The sequence below is a fragment of the Halichoeres trimaculatus genome, unplaced genomic scaffold (genome assembly GCF_033239565.1).
Source record: "Halichoeres trimaculatus isolate MK-OKI-2021-1 unplaced genomic scaffold, fHalTri1.1 fHalTri1_scaffold_4, whole genome shotgun sequence".
NCBI lineage: Eukaryota > Metazoa > Chordata > Actinopteri > Labriformes > Labridae > Halichoeres > Halichoeres trimaculatus.
The window spans coordinates 12,346,912-12,363,700 of NW_027437182.1; the positions used below are offsets into that span (position 1 = coordinate 12,346,912).

General features: G+C 41.0%; 1 protein-coding gene across 1 annotated transcript in view; it reads right to left on the minus strand.

Moving 5' to 3' along the window:
• Positions 1 to 16,789, minus strand: part of nek7 (NIMA-related kinase 7) — a 68,879-nt gene that overhangs the window by 29,948 nt on the left and 22,142 nt on the right. Inside the window, exons 2-4 of the mRNA XM_074668951.1 lie at positions 13,408 to 13,495; positions 3,781 to 3,921; positions 3,132 to 3,194 (exon numbers count right to left, since the gene is read on the minus strand). Of these exons, the coding sequence (XP_074525052.1) occupies positions 3,132 to 3,194; positions 3,781 to 3,921; positions 13,408 to 13,467 (264 nt within the window). The 5' untranslated portion in view covers positions 13,468 to 13,495. The remainder of the gene's footprint in view (positions 1 to 3,131; positions 3,195 to 3,780; positions 3,922 to 13,407; positions 13,496 to 16,789) is intronic.

The window sequence follows — 16,789 nt, forward strand, 5'->3', positions numbered from 1 at the left end:
TGGGACTGTACAGCAAACAACAATCACTCATTGGGAAATATCACACAGAGGCTTGCGTGATTATGTAATTACACACCAGCCTGTGTAATTACTTAATCATGCAAGAACCAATGTGATATATTTAGTTAGCTGATGATCTGTTTCATAGAAGAACAAGATACTGACGGATGCTATCTGATGGCATTAAATTAAGCATGTTAATAAATTAAGCTACAGTGTATTTATACATGGAGTTGCAGGCTCATGGGAAAGCAATTGGCAGGAATGAGTAAAGCTATAGAAGAAAGTTGAAGTAGAATTAAAGGTCCATCCAGCAGAAATGGCACTTGTGTAACTACAGTTCAATTCACTGAATGAGAAAATAAATATTAATTTTGCTGAAGCTTGATTGTCAAATCACTGAACTGCCATGAAAATCTGGTATAGAGCAAAATAATCTAGAGCTGCAATGACAAATCGATAAAATAGGTAAAAATCGATGAGTAAAACCATCTACGTTTTCCACAATTGATGCACTGTACTGCACCATTACTGTATTAGTTTGTCTTCAGTTTGTTAGTCTTCCTCCTTTTTATTGGATTATTTAGCAGCTGGCAACTAACTGAAGGTGCATTACCACCACCTACTTGACTGGAGTGTAGATTACCTGGGCTGCGGAGCTGTATGCGTCACATGTGAGCCGGCAGATGGGAGAAACGAGTAAACAAGCGACTAGTGGCAGAGCCGGAGAATCTGTTTGTTCAAAAAATTCCAGAGTTTTTCAGTATTAACACGCTGAGTAAAAGCACACAGCGTGTTAATTGCAACATTCCCAAAAACGACCTCGCATGACACGATGGTACGACTGTAATGATCCAGCTCCTAAAACGCAAACAGGTTGGATTCAATGATGACGAGGCGAGAAGCTCAACAGCAAAGCGAGTAGCTACAAAATCCCACATACACTCCTTTTATATGTTGTGAAATGCATGGTGTGTCTTTTAGGACTCATTTTGTCATTTTATTAAATTGTCACCCCATTTGAAAACCTGAGGAGTTCATTAAACCAATGTTCGCATTAGCATTAGCTGCTACAGGTAGTGGTAGGGCAGAGGGGGTGTACTATTTGACCTGCAGGTGAAAAGATTGAGGACATATTTATTTGCCTTTTTGGCCCACTAAGTTCTTAACCTGATGACATAACAATGTATTTTCTATTTATTTGCCCTTACTGTTGATTCTTTAAGTGACAATACATTCATGTCATCTGTTACACTTTAAAAATTTAGCATCCAGTCAGTTTAATTATGTTCATAAATGTTGTTTCTTTGTATATAACTTTAAGCAAACAATAGTCCTCAACTAAAATAACAACACGTTTGGTTTTGCCGATTTTACTATTACGCATTCTCATCCTTTTCTTTTTCCGCTTCATCAATTAATCATAAAAATAATTGTCAGAGTAATAGATTACTAAAATAATCATTAGTTACATCCCTAAAATAATCCACTCACACTTAAAACGCATTTCTTGTGATGAAGTATCTACAAGCAAAAGACACAAACAGCTTTGGGATTTTAACAATGGTGAAACTATAAGACTGGCAGGGAGCAGGCTATTTCCTAAAACCAACATCCAGACTTAAGGGTGAAAAGAGGAGTTCTCAAGTTGGTTTCACGATGCCAGAACAGGAAAATACAGATGAATAAGCAGACACAAACACGTACAGACAAACAAACAAATAGGCAGACTGTTGAAAGGCCATGACTGACTAACTGTGTGTGCGTGTGATCACACGCCAGTATGTGTGTCATTCCAGTCGGTCCATGCCAGTGTGCCTCTCATTATTCTGATTTGGCTGTGTCTCCTGTTGGCCTGTCTAGCGGGGGATAAGGCAGAGGGGCTGTCTCTCTCTCACACTCGGCCCGTTATCATCAGGCTGGCTGGGCAGCGCGGGGCCCCGGCGTAACTTCCATGTTCACTTGCAATCAGCTTACAGGATGAAAGGAAGTGAACAAAAAGCTCCGTAGGGGGGAAGACGAGCAAGCAAGGGAAGGGAAGCGGGATGGATGAGACATAGCATCTGGGTGAAAAAGGTAGAGACAGAGGAGGGAAGATAAGACAGAAGCATTAAGGGAAAGGGAGAGGAAGAGGAGGGCATCAAAATACTGTGGATTACACCTTGCAGAGTGTGACCTTTAACCCTGGCTTGACCCTTTTTAGAAGGTCAGGTCCACATGAAGTTGAAAACTACAGTGTGGTGCTGTCAAGAAAACAATCTGCTGCTCAGATTACCAGGTCTTGCCTGCTACTAGACATCATCTTTGATTGGCCTGTAGAGCCTGAGGGCTCCACTGGTGTGTCTGAAACAAACTAATTGCTTTAGTATTCTTTCTCTTATGTGCACATGTGAGTATTCATATGTGCACATATTGCCCTGAGTGCACACGCATGCACAGACAGGCCTCCTGCATGGAAGGGAGATGACACCACTTGGCTTTTAAGATCGCAACATCCACAAACCACAAGCACACACACAAGTGAGGTGTTATCATATATTATCATTAGTAGATCTGTCATTAGTTTGTTCATTAGTATTTGAGGAGGAGTCCACTGACATGTTTTTATGGTAGTTTGAGGAAAAAAAGAAAAAGAAACGCACTGCTGAAAAAAGAAATGCAAGAATGAGAAGAGATAGGAGGTAAAACATCAAGAGGCTCATGTGGGAGACAGCTAAATTTCTATGCCGATGCACTGAAGACCGGCTCTAAACATTACAAAAAAAGATAAAAACAATAGCTTTGGCATTAAAAAAAGAGAGTCAATGTGAGCCTGGGGGGATGTAACACTGCTGCACCCCAGCACACACACAAACGCACACACAAACCCAGAAATACACAAGTACAGTACAGTCACACACATACTCATTCATATTCTCACTTGTGTGCACAAAAACTCAAACAACCCCCTGCACATTCATATCCATGCAAGAAGGCGTGCACAGGCATGCACGTGCCCACACACTAACACAGAAATCCAGAGCCGCCTGGTGCAGATCAATTGTTTTCCTGTGGTGGAAGGTCTCAGCTGAGGCACCTTAAGAGAAAAGAGCGCAGCACATGACGCCGTCTCTCCCTCTCTGGTTCTTTACCTTAAGGAGATCTATCTCTTTGATGCAATCTTGCCGAGCTTTGGCATCCATCAAGTCGAATATCTATCAAGAGATCAAAAGAAGAGAGAAAGAGAGGGGAGAGAGGAGGGAGAGGACAAGAGAGGGTGTTATGACAAATTCAAGAAATGGTAAGATTGAGAAACAGAGTGAAAACAGGAAAAAACACTAAACAGAAAACATGGCTGCTGTTATCTGGAAGGTGGCGTTGGAGTGACTACAGGTGTTTCACATCTGAGTAACACACACGCACACACATCTTAGTGTAAGGTTTTTGTGAGGTGTGTATAAAGTGTGTCTTTCTGTATACAAGCTCATGTTGAGCCTCATATCCTCCTGGTGGTGTGTAGACGTGTTCAAACCAGTACCTCCTGTATTTACTGACTGCATGTTTCTCCTTGGGGGAGCAGAGTCATTCTGTGCAGATTAGCTTTGACACATGTTGTGGTTTACTTCAAAAATCAAACACAATGCAAGTGTTGTTTGAGTGTGTAATACAGTAATGGGAAGGAAGAACCCTTACGATCATTCAGAGGGGTTAATAGAGCTTTAATTATGTTTCTGTTTGAAATTTGATCCATTCTCAAAAAAATGAAAATTCTTTTTTCACATTTGAACTTGTATCTCTTACCTGAACTTTCTTCAGAGCCACTGATGTGTTGTCTAACAGGTATCTTGCCCGGTACACCTCACTGAACTGTCCACGTCCAATTTTCTTCTCAATCTGGAAGTTTGCCAGTGAGTTGTGGCCCATATCTGGCTGCAATGGTTTCTGTAAAGAGGAAAAGCAACAACAAAACATCTATTAAAAATATGTTCAAGATTAACAGATGGCTCTAAAGTGCATTTACGTCCACCTGTGTGACAGAGAAAGGGATGAGGACTGAAGGATGGGGGTGAAACTGAGGTGAGGACACAGCTTCAGTAGTTTGTTTTGCTGAGAGGCTGCTTGAGGCAGCTGATGGTTTGACTGGCACTAGGCTGATGTGTCATGCTGTGAGAGGTCTTGTGGAATGGGCTCATGCTCCACTGCAGCACCTCCTCACCCCCTTAAACCAATACATGAAGGACTGTCTTTTTCCTGGTATTTACTACCCAAAGAGCACCCAGAGGTTTGAGCCTGCTGATGTGTTTTTATTATTTATAATAATTTGAAAGTGTGAACTTGCAAATGAAAAGTCAACATGCTATCTGATTTACATTTTATGTGCAGCAGGACAGCAATGTGCACAGCCTAGCAGCGGTTTGGTGAGTAGCTGCCCTGCTGGCACCACATTTTACCTTCTAATCCAACACGGGTAAAACTTTGTTGTCAGATTTTATCACTTTTAATGACTAAGCTTGTGTGTAATTACTCAAACATTGTTAGGTAATAGATGCTTGTATCAAAAACAGAGGTATGCCTCCTGAAAAAAGCTTAATGAGAGATCATGAAACAATTCTATTTCTCTATATTTGCCTGTTCATAATCTGTGATTTCACTGGATCACCAGCCTCGATACTAGTTTGTGTTTTAAATGCTTTTCCACAGTATCTGTGATCAGGGTGGATTTTCCCTGAAGAAAATCAATAAGAAGTGAGTTGACGGAGTGAGAAGCGAGACCTGGATTTTTTCTCAAAGAAAACAATGTCTTGGGTTTCATTTTCACTTGGTGGACACATGAGCCGGACTGGCAAAAAGAAAAAGAAAAAGGACAGAAGACAGTTTGGTACAAATCAAGATCACAAAGTTTGCTTCTTGTCACATTTCAAACAATAACACCACCTAAGTACAGATACAGAAATAATCTTGTTGCTTTTTATTCTGTAAAAAGTAATCTTAAACAAAGAAAAGCAAAGTTAAAAAGACAATGCAATCTCTGTTCACTTGCTTCCAAAAAATTTCCCTCCTTGGTGAGAGTCAGGCATTAAAGACAGAGGTGGGAGGTGCTTATGGGAAACAGGAGTCTTTGGCCATGTCCACACGTAGCCGGGTATTTTCAAAAACGAGTACCCCATCCTTGTTCGTTTTTAAAAACACTTTCGTCCACACACAGCAAGCAAATCCACTGGTGAGTGCCGCTTGCAGCATGCCAAACCCATTATGGGCAGTGTTTTCCACACGTAAAATCCGTACCAGCCAATCAGAATGATCCCCCACTATTTAGCTGTGACATTTGAGAACCAAGAACTAGGGCTGCAACAACTAATCGATTATTAAATTAGTTGGCAACTAATTTAATAATCGATTTTTATCGGCAACTAATTGCGAGTGTTTCGGTGCGTGAAATTGTAGCTTACAGTATATTAGTTCAAAGGAGATGAGCCCGCTCTCTTGTCGTAGGCCACTAAAAGAAGTGCGCATGCACTGAAAATTAGTCAGTGGCCAATTATATTTGCAGATTCAGCACCACTGCCAAGACAGAGAAAGCTGTAATAAAATATTACTGAAGGAAAAATGCTTTTTATTGTCTTTATTGCTGTTTAGAAAATACCTAAAACAATTTTAAGCTGAATTGTAGAAAAGAAGAAAAGTGCAAAAATGTGTCACCATCCGATTAATCGATTAATCATTTAAATAATCGCCCGATTTGTCAATTATGAAAATAATCTTTAGTGGCAGCCCTATCAAGAACTCAGTGTACTGGCATCCACACAAAACCATGAAACCGGATTTTTACAAGATCTTCACTTTGGCCAGAGTTTACAGAAAACAATGTTTAGTGACGTAAAGCTGCAGTTTCATGTGGATGACAGGCGTAAAGGTATAAAAATATATGCACTTTTCTGAATACCCGGCTACGTGTGGACATGGCCTTTATCCCAGAAAAACACTACCATTTCTGTCCACAGGTGTGACTACAACCAACGTCACACAGACAGTCCTCACAGAGCCTTCAAAGGGAGATTAAAAAATAAACTATATCTGTTCAGTGACAGATTAAATACCGTACTCGATAACTGCAGGCTTGTACCATTCCAGCTGACGTGGTTTTTAAGTTCACTAGAATTGTAAATGCTCTCCCTTCCTTACTCTGCCAAGTGGTATCTCTGAAAGTCTGGCACTGGGCCACAGACGACGGGACTACCGCATCTCCTCGCCACATGACTGGCTGTGCAGGCTGAGACACTCACCTTCCTCAATTAAAAAACAAAAGTCAAAAATAAACCAGAACAACCCCCTTGGATACAAAGCATGAAAAAAAGCACAGAGCAAGCTGCTTGACCTTTTAAGCCTTTTGGTAAACTTGTACGAGGCGTCAGAGGGAGCAAACAGAAGGTGACAGTTATCAGAATGCCACATGTCACCAAAGCTTCTGCCAATGTGGCGGTGGGAGCAGCTCGGGGGTGAGCATCTTAGGAGAGAGGAGGAAAACTAGGGAGGGGAGAAGGTCAAAAATACATCTTTTTAGTGCTTAACCACACATCACGTTCACAGGAACTCTGTCTCTATCATCACTTTGATTATTTTGGCAAGAATAATCAAATTCAAAAACTAAACTTTGTCAATAGATACCTCTTCATACTTTAATAAGAAGGACCTCTGTCATGGGTCTGTTAAGGACATTAAACATGAAAAAAACATAAGAAAGGCAAGATGCAAACATATATCACAAAGAGCTCAGGGTGTGTGACATTGATAGTGTGGCCAAAATGTGAAATGAATTGTCATTAATGGTGACAGGAGCATTTGTGCAGAGATGAAAGATGGACAGTAAGAGAGGGAGAGAGGACAAGAGGGCATTGCTTTCATTCGCTGCGTGGTAGCTTGACAAATGTTAGCATGAGCCTCTAAAGCGCTGTGACAACCGCCTGCTGAGAGCACAGTCTTGCTAATGTGTCCTGGCATGCCAGCCCCGTAATCACACATTTACATATGCAATGACCTACATTTGCATGTCAGATCGCACACTGTCCGGCATGATTAACAGTGGGCACCTCCCCATGTGGAGTCGCCCTGGGTGGCAGCAGAGGCCATGCGAGGGCGGAATAGAGGGCTGGAGGGAGGGCGGCTTTTTTGGCAGCCAAGGGGCCGGGCTGCCAGGCAGGATTATGTCAGCCGGCGGCCCCGGCATTAGACACTTCATTAGAGCTAATCTGTTTAGCAGTGGGCAGTGTATGTAAACTTCACAGGCCATTTGCGGCACCTCTTCGCCCCCTGGCCTGGCCTTCAAAGGGCAGCCAGGCCAAGGCTGACTGACAGGCTGTCTCATCTGCCGCACACGGGTGTCACACAATCAGGGGCTCCCAGCTGAAGCACGAGGGCCCAACAAACACACATACACACTCACTCACATATACGAGGGGAGTCAGAGAGTTATGACCCTGAATGACGCAGGGGTCAGTGTCTGAACATAAATGGGAAGAAGAGGTTAGAAAGACGGCTGTTAGTGTGGATCATAACATTGATTTTAGAGATAAGGAGGAGGAAGAAGTCCTTCAAAATGGGAGGTTACGTTCAAAGAGTGGGCGCAAATTATTTTCAGGATACAAAAGAAAAACAAAGCAGCCCATACTCAAAAACAAAGGTCAAATATCAGGATTAAGGAATTATTCTGGGTTGTTCCATAGAAAAAAAAGTGTGCAAGCCCCACTGATCATCCTCTCCATAACAAAAAAAAATGTATCTTCATCCTTAACAAACATTTCTGTGCCGTACCATGTGGTGTGCTTTCTCTTCACTCATCACTCTACTTGGTTATACGGACAAGCTGCAGGGGATGGGGATTAAGTGGCAGCCATGCAAGGCATTATGGGAAACGTCTGTGAGGGACAGCATGTCTCGGGTATAAAGGTGACATACAAGCGCCACGGGCGAGTCACTGGCAGGGGGATTGAAAGAGTAAGAAGATGGAGAGCGAGAGACAGAGACACAGGAAGAGCAGACAGACAGCTCGTCGGAGGAGGAAGTGTGATACGGGCTGCCCGATAATGACACCGTTGCCAAACACAACTGACAAGACACATGGAGAGCTGAAGAGGGGATGCAGAAGACAGAGCGAGGGAGAGGGAGTGAGAGGGACAGAGGGGGGGAGACAAGCAACAGAGGGGAGAAGGTGTGATGTGACAGCCCAGCAGTGCCAACGGCTGCCACAGAAAGGCCAGCGGCAGCACAGAGGTGCCATCTCCCATGGAGAGAAAGCAGAAGGGAAGCAAAGAGAGAAAGAGAAACTCAGGACACCCTTTTCCAACGACAAAAAAACAACAACATCTCTTTCTTTTTGTACAATGCTTACTTTACACCAGCACTGAACTGACCAGAACACTGAAAACAACATCACGTACAGAAGGAGTGCATCTAGAAACTCTTTACTTTGGTGTGAATGGGGAAAAAAACATCAGGAAAAAGTACGGTTTGTGTGATTCAGTGTTTGCATTGGCTGTATTTGTGTAATGAAACTTGATTCATTCAATCTGGATTCACACAATGACTAATATCTGGTGCTTGTCGGAGAACACTTGCGTCAAACTTCTTATGAAGAAACCATTTTACGGAACAAGTGAAAAAAAGCCAAAAAAAAAATGTTGTTAGGAAAAAGAAGCTCCTGTTATAAAGAGTAAGATCCTCTTACAATAAAACAACTGTTCTCTTCTTCTTGGCTTAAAATATGAAATGCACTTATACTTTGTCCCTTCTCTGCTCCCATAGGAACATGCCAGTGCAAGATGGCAGCCACCTCAGAGGTGAATGGAGTCTTCAAGTAGGGATGTGCCAATCCAATCCTGATATCGCGCTGGATCGGGTATCGGTGGGAAAGGATCGGTCCAAACTTGACACTAAGGCTCAACTATGATTTAGTCAAGTCATTTCTGTAAAATCTGAAGCATTTTTTAACCAAACTGCTGTTAAACAATACTTATGGTTTGAATAAGTATTAACATTAGTAATTCCGTGTGTACTCATTTTTGTCTTTTACTTAAAACATTACCAGTTTTATTTCACAGTACAGTATGCAGGTTATTGTTTAACACTGGTATAGGATCAGGATTGGTATTGATCCCAAAGCCCAGGTGATTGTCTATCTTTAACAAAAACTAAACTGTTTTTTTGTCCTGGTAATACTTAACAAAACCTCGTATATGTATTTTCAAGTAACAACCCAGTAATTGCCTCAAAAGCTTTTGATTGGACCAAAAAATACTTTAGAAAGAGGTTCAAAACAAATGTCTGGCAGAGTGTATATACGGACCTTTCAGCAGCGAGTCACTTAAGTGTTGGCTAATTCCTTTCAGCAAAATCTCAACGTCAGTCTCTGTTTTGACTTTGTTTTTTACTTTTATTTTAGCATTTTCAGCTTGTTTTTCAGCAATGTTTCAATTACAGATGACTGAATTCACTTTGATGTATTGTTCAACAGAAACACATGCTCCAGTCTTCACAAACGTAAAGCATGTGACAAACAAGCAGAAAACTTGACATCAGTAAACAATTACAACAAACTGTTTGAAAAACCAATGAAAACTGTATTACTGATCTTTTTCCCACATAAACCTTCAAAATAAAATTAACGCATTCATTCATTAAATTCGCATGGGCTAGATTAAATGAAGCCCACTGCAGTACTCCAAATATGCACTAGGGCTACTACAACCCTTATTTTTACTCAAACTTTCCCAGCTTGTTGAGTCGTCTGACAGCAAAAATAATCATAAACACGTGTATGACATGTTGTGCTGAATTAGAACCTCTCACAGAGGTCAACCAGCTGAGATGCAGACAAACAGCTCTACATGTCTCTCCTTCTGCGTTCCAGATGCTGCTCTGATGCACTCCTGTTTGTTTCCTAATTGAAGCAGAAGGAAGACGAGTTTTGTCATTTGTTGATTCAGTCCAATATTTTGTATTTGCAAATATCTTCATGATAACGAGTACTTAAAAACTAAGAGTCAAAACCAATTGGTTTCCACATGTGCCTAGTGTTAGAGGGATTACCACGGATGTAGCCTCAAAGAGAGACAGAGAAGGATACAAGGAGAGACAGAGAGGAACTGGCAGGCAGGGGGGGTTTCCACTCCCACCCTAACCAGTCACCTGCCCCCTTGAGCAGGGTACCATGCAATATTCATCTTCAGCCAGTCAGCCAGTGAGGCAGCCATGCAGTCAAACTGGCAGGATTCACCCCAAAGGTGCTTCTCCTCCTTTCTCCTCTCAATCTGCTCCACAGCCGCAGCGCCGCTTACAGACAGATCCGTGTCTGTCAAACTTTGCAGCGACTATCGAAATCTGATCTGAGGGGGCCTCCTTGCAAACCCTCCCACTCACTCAAAGAGCAAATGCGCCATTAAAAATGCACATCTTAGCAGCTCATCTCGTTTACCTAATGCATATGCATCATACCTCGGGGACCAAGAGAAGTGATATTGCAAGCGATACAGAACATCCTTCATCAGATATACAATTCAGATTTCTCCAGGAGAAGGCTGAGGCTTTTTTCCTCCCTGTGCTCGTATGCAGACTGAACCTCGGGAAAGTGTGAAAAAGATACAGGACTTGTTGAAAGACACCCATCTGGATGCTGGTTAGACAGCCATCTTCATACTCTCGCTGACTCTCTCCATCTCCCTCTAAATGTGAAATCAGCTCAGACATTCTCTGTGAGAGTTAAAAAACCTGACGCAACACCGAAAGTTCACTGTGTTACCGATAGACCGCGCAGAGAGCGGGTCTGGAATTAACACTGATGTAAACTGCTAGAAATAGATTGAAAAACAGAGAGTGGGATCATTAAGGCTGAACAATAACACATCATCAACTGGTGGAAGATCCTGTGTCTGTGTGTTTGCGTGGGGGGGGGGTGCTGCCTAAGTGAAATTAATCATTAGAGCTTTTATCTGACTTTCTTCTGTGGGCAACCCAATTATCTTTAATTTTGCAATTACACATCTTAGGCTAAATTAACCCCCTTGGCAATTCCAGTGTGAATGCTGCAGTGCCCTTGCATACACAAGAAAACAACAACTGAAATAACAGACCTATTTTTAGAGTTGTTTCCATCTATAAAAAAATCCAAATTTACTCTGGGGCATATGGATGATCCTCTTTGTTTAAAGTCTATTCAATAGTTATGGAGGAAAAAACATCCTTCTGGAAAGAAATCAATGGGCCTGATGTTGGAGGGCGGTATTAAAATCCAACAGTGACCACAGATCTGCGCCAAGCAAACCTGAGGTGTATCGAACCGATAGAGGCATGCGGGGAGGCCAGGCTCTGTCAGCCTCCAGAGCTCTGATCAATAGAAACAACTCAACATTCATCCTCTGCTGTCTATCTCACACACAGGCTGCAGAGGGCTGGAGGAGGCTGGGCCCTAAACATTTTATTTGACACAGCAAAAAGGGGGAAATACAGAATATTTACAATTTAAAATGAATGAATGAATACATGAATGTGTTGAATCATCATTAATTATTTAAAACCTCCTCCTTTTCGTGGATCTATAGAAAAGTAATTTGTAAGATCAAGTATTGGTACATTCTGTTACTAAACTGATATTCAGTATATTAAACCATTTTTCTGATGCAGGAACCTAACACTCAGGCAAAAATATAAATACCATAAAGCAGGTCTGTTGGCTGTTAAGCAGTGGATAGGGCTGATAAATTAGGCTAAAAAATAGATGCCTGGCAGGGCTCTACACTACTTTTTTCACTGGTAGCACTGGTGCAACCAACTTCCTCAGTTGGTCGCACCAGCACATGATTTGGTCACACCATTTATTTATTTATTTATTTATTTATTTGTTTATTTATTTATTTATTAGTTAGTTAGTTAGTTTGTTTGTTTACTTATTTGTGTGTGGTAACTATAGCTATGATTTTGCTAAATATTTTACTGTAAATATGAAGTTTGTCTGCAAAAAGCTCTGGCTGACAAAACAGGTTATTTCTTTTATGCAACTTTAAAAGAATTCAATAAAATGCTTACATCAAAGCAAATACTAACAACAGACATGCATGTGTGTACATATCAGGGTTATTGTAGTTAACAAAAACATTTTCATTGAAAAAACAAAATCAAGAATAAAAATGAGGCTTTACATAAAACAATGACTAAAATTTTTAAGTGAGTTTAAAAAACTTACTAAAATAACCTAAAATGACAGAGAAAATGTCTTCAGTTTTCGCCTTTGTCAAGCTGTGTCATACATAAACTCGTTACTTTTACCGATCGAGAGTGCTGGCAGGCTGCTAACACTCCTGAATATGGAGGGAGTCTCCCATTTTTTAAACCCTTTCTCCCGCTGGTCTCAAAGCTTGTGATTTCTCCTGATTGTTCCCCAACTTTAAGTTTGCTCCTGTGATCTCTGATATTTGTCTTAGTCAAATCAAATCCTGTACAAAATCAAACTGTTTTGAAATGATTTGGCGGCCAACTTACAATATCTTCGCGGCCCACTAGGAGGCCAAGGCCCACAGATTGGGAATGACTGTTCTCGTGTCTAGTATAAATATCAGTCATGTGCTGAGATCTATGGCCTAACACAGTGGGTCCCAAACTGGTGGGGGTCACAAAACTAATAGGGTAGTTGCAAAATGCCTACCTAAATCGAAAACCATTTATGATTACATATTTTATTCATTTATCCATTATCAATTATTGTAAAAAGAAAAAAAAATTCAAGGGTGAATTTCTCTATAAAACACTGCAAACCAACATGTTTGATGTGGTGTCCACATTTCTTTTTTGGCACAAGACCCCCAAAGAAACTAATCCAGGACAATGATGGTATCAGTGGCAGCGGGTTAATTTAGAAAACAACATTATGTTCACATACAGTAGGTAGTGTAATTTGGCACCTCTGAGGTGATTTAAGTATCTCAGGCCTTTCCTTTTGTTTGTTTTACCAATATTATCTCTATTACCCATCAGCCATTTGCTGACCTGCGCTCTGATTCTTCTGGCCATCAAAATACAGCTGTTGTTTGACCACTCATTCTAAGAACAGCCTACAACCATCGGATATTATGAATTCCCCTCTACTTATCAAGGATTCCCTTTATCTTTTCTCCGCAGAACTTCTCATCTAGACTGCTGCACAAGTAGAACTGCAGTACTTTCATATTTCACAAACAAAGCACTAAACATAAAAACAAAGGACAGGAAATGGCAACGCAAGACACAAGAGAAGACAGATTGCCTATACCAGATACATTTCTAACACATTCCACCTCGAAGAAGCACCAGCTTCAGTCGTTGGTTCAAAATGGAAATCGTTTATCTCCTCTTACTGTAAAACTGTTATTAGCAGCTAAGCTTGTGTATGTGTGTATTTTGTACCTGGGGTTGAAAGACGGGCACGGCTGCTTGCTGTCCCTGTGGCTGCGTGTCCATGTCCATGGCGTTAGGCCCTTGATCCTCTGCACCTCTGAAAATCAAACACACAAAACAGCAGTTCTGCTTAGTGAGCTTGTTGACAACCATCACACAAAGCATGAAACAGTCATTTCTTTTAAAAAACAATGTTACAACAGCAAATGAATAACCTCATTCAGCTAGTAGCTGTTGTCTGTTGTTCAGAACCAAAGTATGGAGTGCTTGTTGCTGCCTGAGTGTCCTGTTTCAGCAGAACTGGATCCTACGTCATGCGTGTGGATTTGACACTCTTTGTCTCAGCCCCTCTCAAGTTGCAGCGTGGCAAAGCTACAGCAGCCCCTGTTATTTATCTGAACAAAGCTGAGGTAATGCCATTCTGTACTTGCTTGGCATTCCTCCAAGGAGTCTTTCCTGGGAATTACTGGTTAGACCAGCGTCTAAGCAGCTCTACGTCCTGTTTTGTTTTCTGAGGAAATATAGGTCACACAGAGGTGAGCGTGTTGGGTATGGGTGTATGCCACGGTGTTGTTTAATTGCATGTTCTGGCATGTAGCCTGGAAGCAAGCTAATTGCATAAGAAACTCCACTATTAGTTGCTTGGCTTATTGCCGCACTTAAAACAGACAGTGCCATAATGTGAAATGTTACCTGTATGAATAATTTACACCAATCTTTGAAAAAAAAAAGTATGACGCAAAATTGTATTCACACATGCAATTAAGCTCATGATTTCTGAGCCTCCACTCGGCTCATGTATGTGGGAAGAACTCTGATTCTGACAGATGCTCTATGATCACAGTGAAATGCACATAATGTGGTTACATAGTCAAATAATTAACACCAATTTCTTGTAATTAACACAGGGTATAATGTATGCACGACAGCAACAAGGTGGCTTCATCCACAATTTAACACACATCAGGTGTCGGGTTACATATTTGCAATGTCATAGATTGCATGCAAGGTGTGCAATACACAAGAATTAACTGAGGAGGTGAGCACACACATATTTGTAGAGATTCTGCAGGCAGATGGACAGACGCTGTATCCCTGTGGAGAAAAGGAAGTTTCTGATGCTGGAAAGCATCAGTGGTCATACTAGAAGTCTGTATTTTTATTTATAAGAGGTCATCAAGGCATATAAGAAGAAATGACTGCTTCTTTACATGCTGGGTCTTCTAATACAGGTTACAGTATACAGATTAAGAACTCACCACCTATATTTGTTAACTCTTGCCATGGTATTTGCATGAATACTCTACATGTGTGACATAAACACATTGGGGTAGTACACAAAAGAAAAAAGGACACAACAGACTTCACAGTGGGACATTAGCATGTTTTTCCACTAGAGTGAAGGCCGTCTGTCTGCGGACCTGTCAGTCTGTCATTTGTGTATTACTAACCGCCTCTAGTCTCCGTTGCCTCCCCGGCCAATTAAAAATCCCCTGGTACAACAGAGAGGAGAATGGCACTGAGGAGCCGTCTCTCTGCTCATGTCCTCAGTCCCATTCACTAAAGGCTAATGATGCTAATTAGACATCTGCCAAAGAAATACACAGATATGCATGGCACAGTGGGTGCATGTTTGTGTATGAGTCGGGGGCTTTATCATGTGCATGCAAGCAGGCATGTTTAAGTGTGTGCAAGAACAGGAGTGTACTTTGCATACACTGTGCTTGTTTATTTTAAATGAGTTCAGCTTTTTTTTTTTCTGGGCGGTCGCTGGCCTTCGAGTGAGCTTTGAAGATCATTAAAGTAAGTGTTTGCATAACACAGATTCTCCTGGGATTACATTTAAATTGGGAATAATATTTTCTTAAATTAACATTCAAAGAAGTTTAAATCAATTCAAACGTAAAAAAAAAAAATGTTTACAGATAATAACAGCACCCAGTGCTTGAGGCAAAAAGGCAGGCTGGAAAAACATTGTTAAATATCCAATCCTCAATCTTTTGGTTCTTGTTTTTAACTTAATGAAGCCAAAAAGGAAAGGCTCTTCTTAAAGCCAGAAATAGTGATCAATCATTTGAAGGCCGTACTCTTTTTTTTTTGGATGTCTAGAAAGATCAAAATCATGTTCATGCGTGGTTCATTCATTTTGAAGTTGCAACTGCCACCTGTTAATTGGAACTCTATGGTTGCCTAAGGTGTCCATCCAGTGCCCATTAACAAGCACATTAAGGCGATGACCTAACTCATACTTACCCTAAACAAACTCACTAAGGCTACGTTCACACTGCAGTCAAAAGTGACCTGAATCTGATTTTTTGGCTCAATTGTGACCTGTATCTGATTTGTTTCTGACAGTGTGAACTGCACAAGTCGCATTGAATCTGACCTTTTCAAATCAGATTCAGGCCACTTTCAAATGTGGTACTACATCAGATACATATCCGATTTTTTTGAATGCGTCTGAACAGCCAGGTCGCATTTAATGCGAATTTGACGTCATTCTACAGCAGCAGTTTACCTCAGGGCAAATGTTTTCAAAGTCACTTCATGGACAGAACATAATTAGAGTTTAATATAGACATGATTATTAAAAAGTGTACCTATGTACCTATGCTTTTCTTTAAATAAAGAGTTTTAGTTACTTATCCAGCTACAAGCTTGATTAAACAATGCGTTAAAGGATGAGTGATGAGAAAAAGTGAGAGAGCGCTGGGACATCGACTGGCATCTCCATTACACACACAATAAAGGATAAAGGTGAATGAATCATACGTATGTATTATGGTTTCTAACAAATTTAGTTTATTAACATTGCGCCAACTTTTCGAATGGATTAATCAGTTGTCAGCAGTTGTCAGTTCACATCACAGTCTGCAGTCAGGTCACATTACATGTGCTATCTGAACAGCTAAACACAAAAATCGGATTTGAGCAGTAAATCGGAATTAAGCGTTAAGGGCTGCAGTCTGAACATAGCCTAAATGACCTAAACCACTAGGCCACATCTTGGCCTTGCAGTAGCTCTTCAAAATACATCAACATTTAAGGTTTGTTTTTAAATTCACTTCTGTATCAAAGCTTATTTGGCTCCCTGTGTTACAAGAAGGACTCAGGTAAGGCAACATCAGTTATCCATTTTCATTATTTAAATTCAGATTCATGCAGTCTGGTCACAATACGTTTAAAAAGTCAGCTCTACAAAGAAAACCTAGTATATAAATGAGGCAGGAACCAAACAGGGAAATTTTTGCTTTCAGTGGAAGTAATTTAGAGTTAAAAACTATAAACAGCAGCCTGATAAATAAAGATACACATCTTCCTTTAATATTAGTACCCAACCTATGCTCTCCTTCAGATCCAGCTAAGACAACCCAGGAACACCATGTATCTG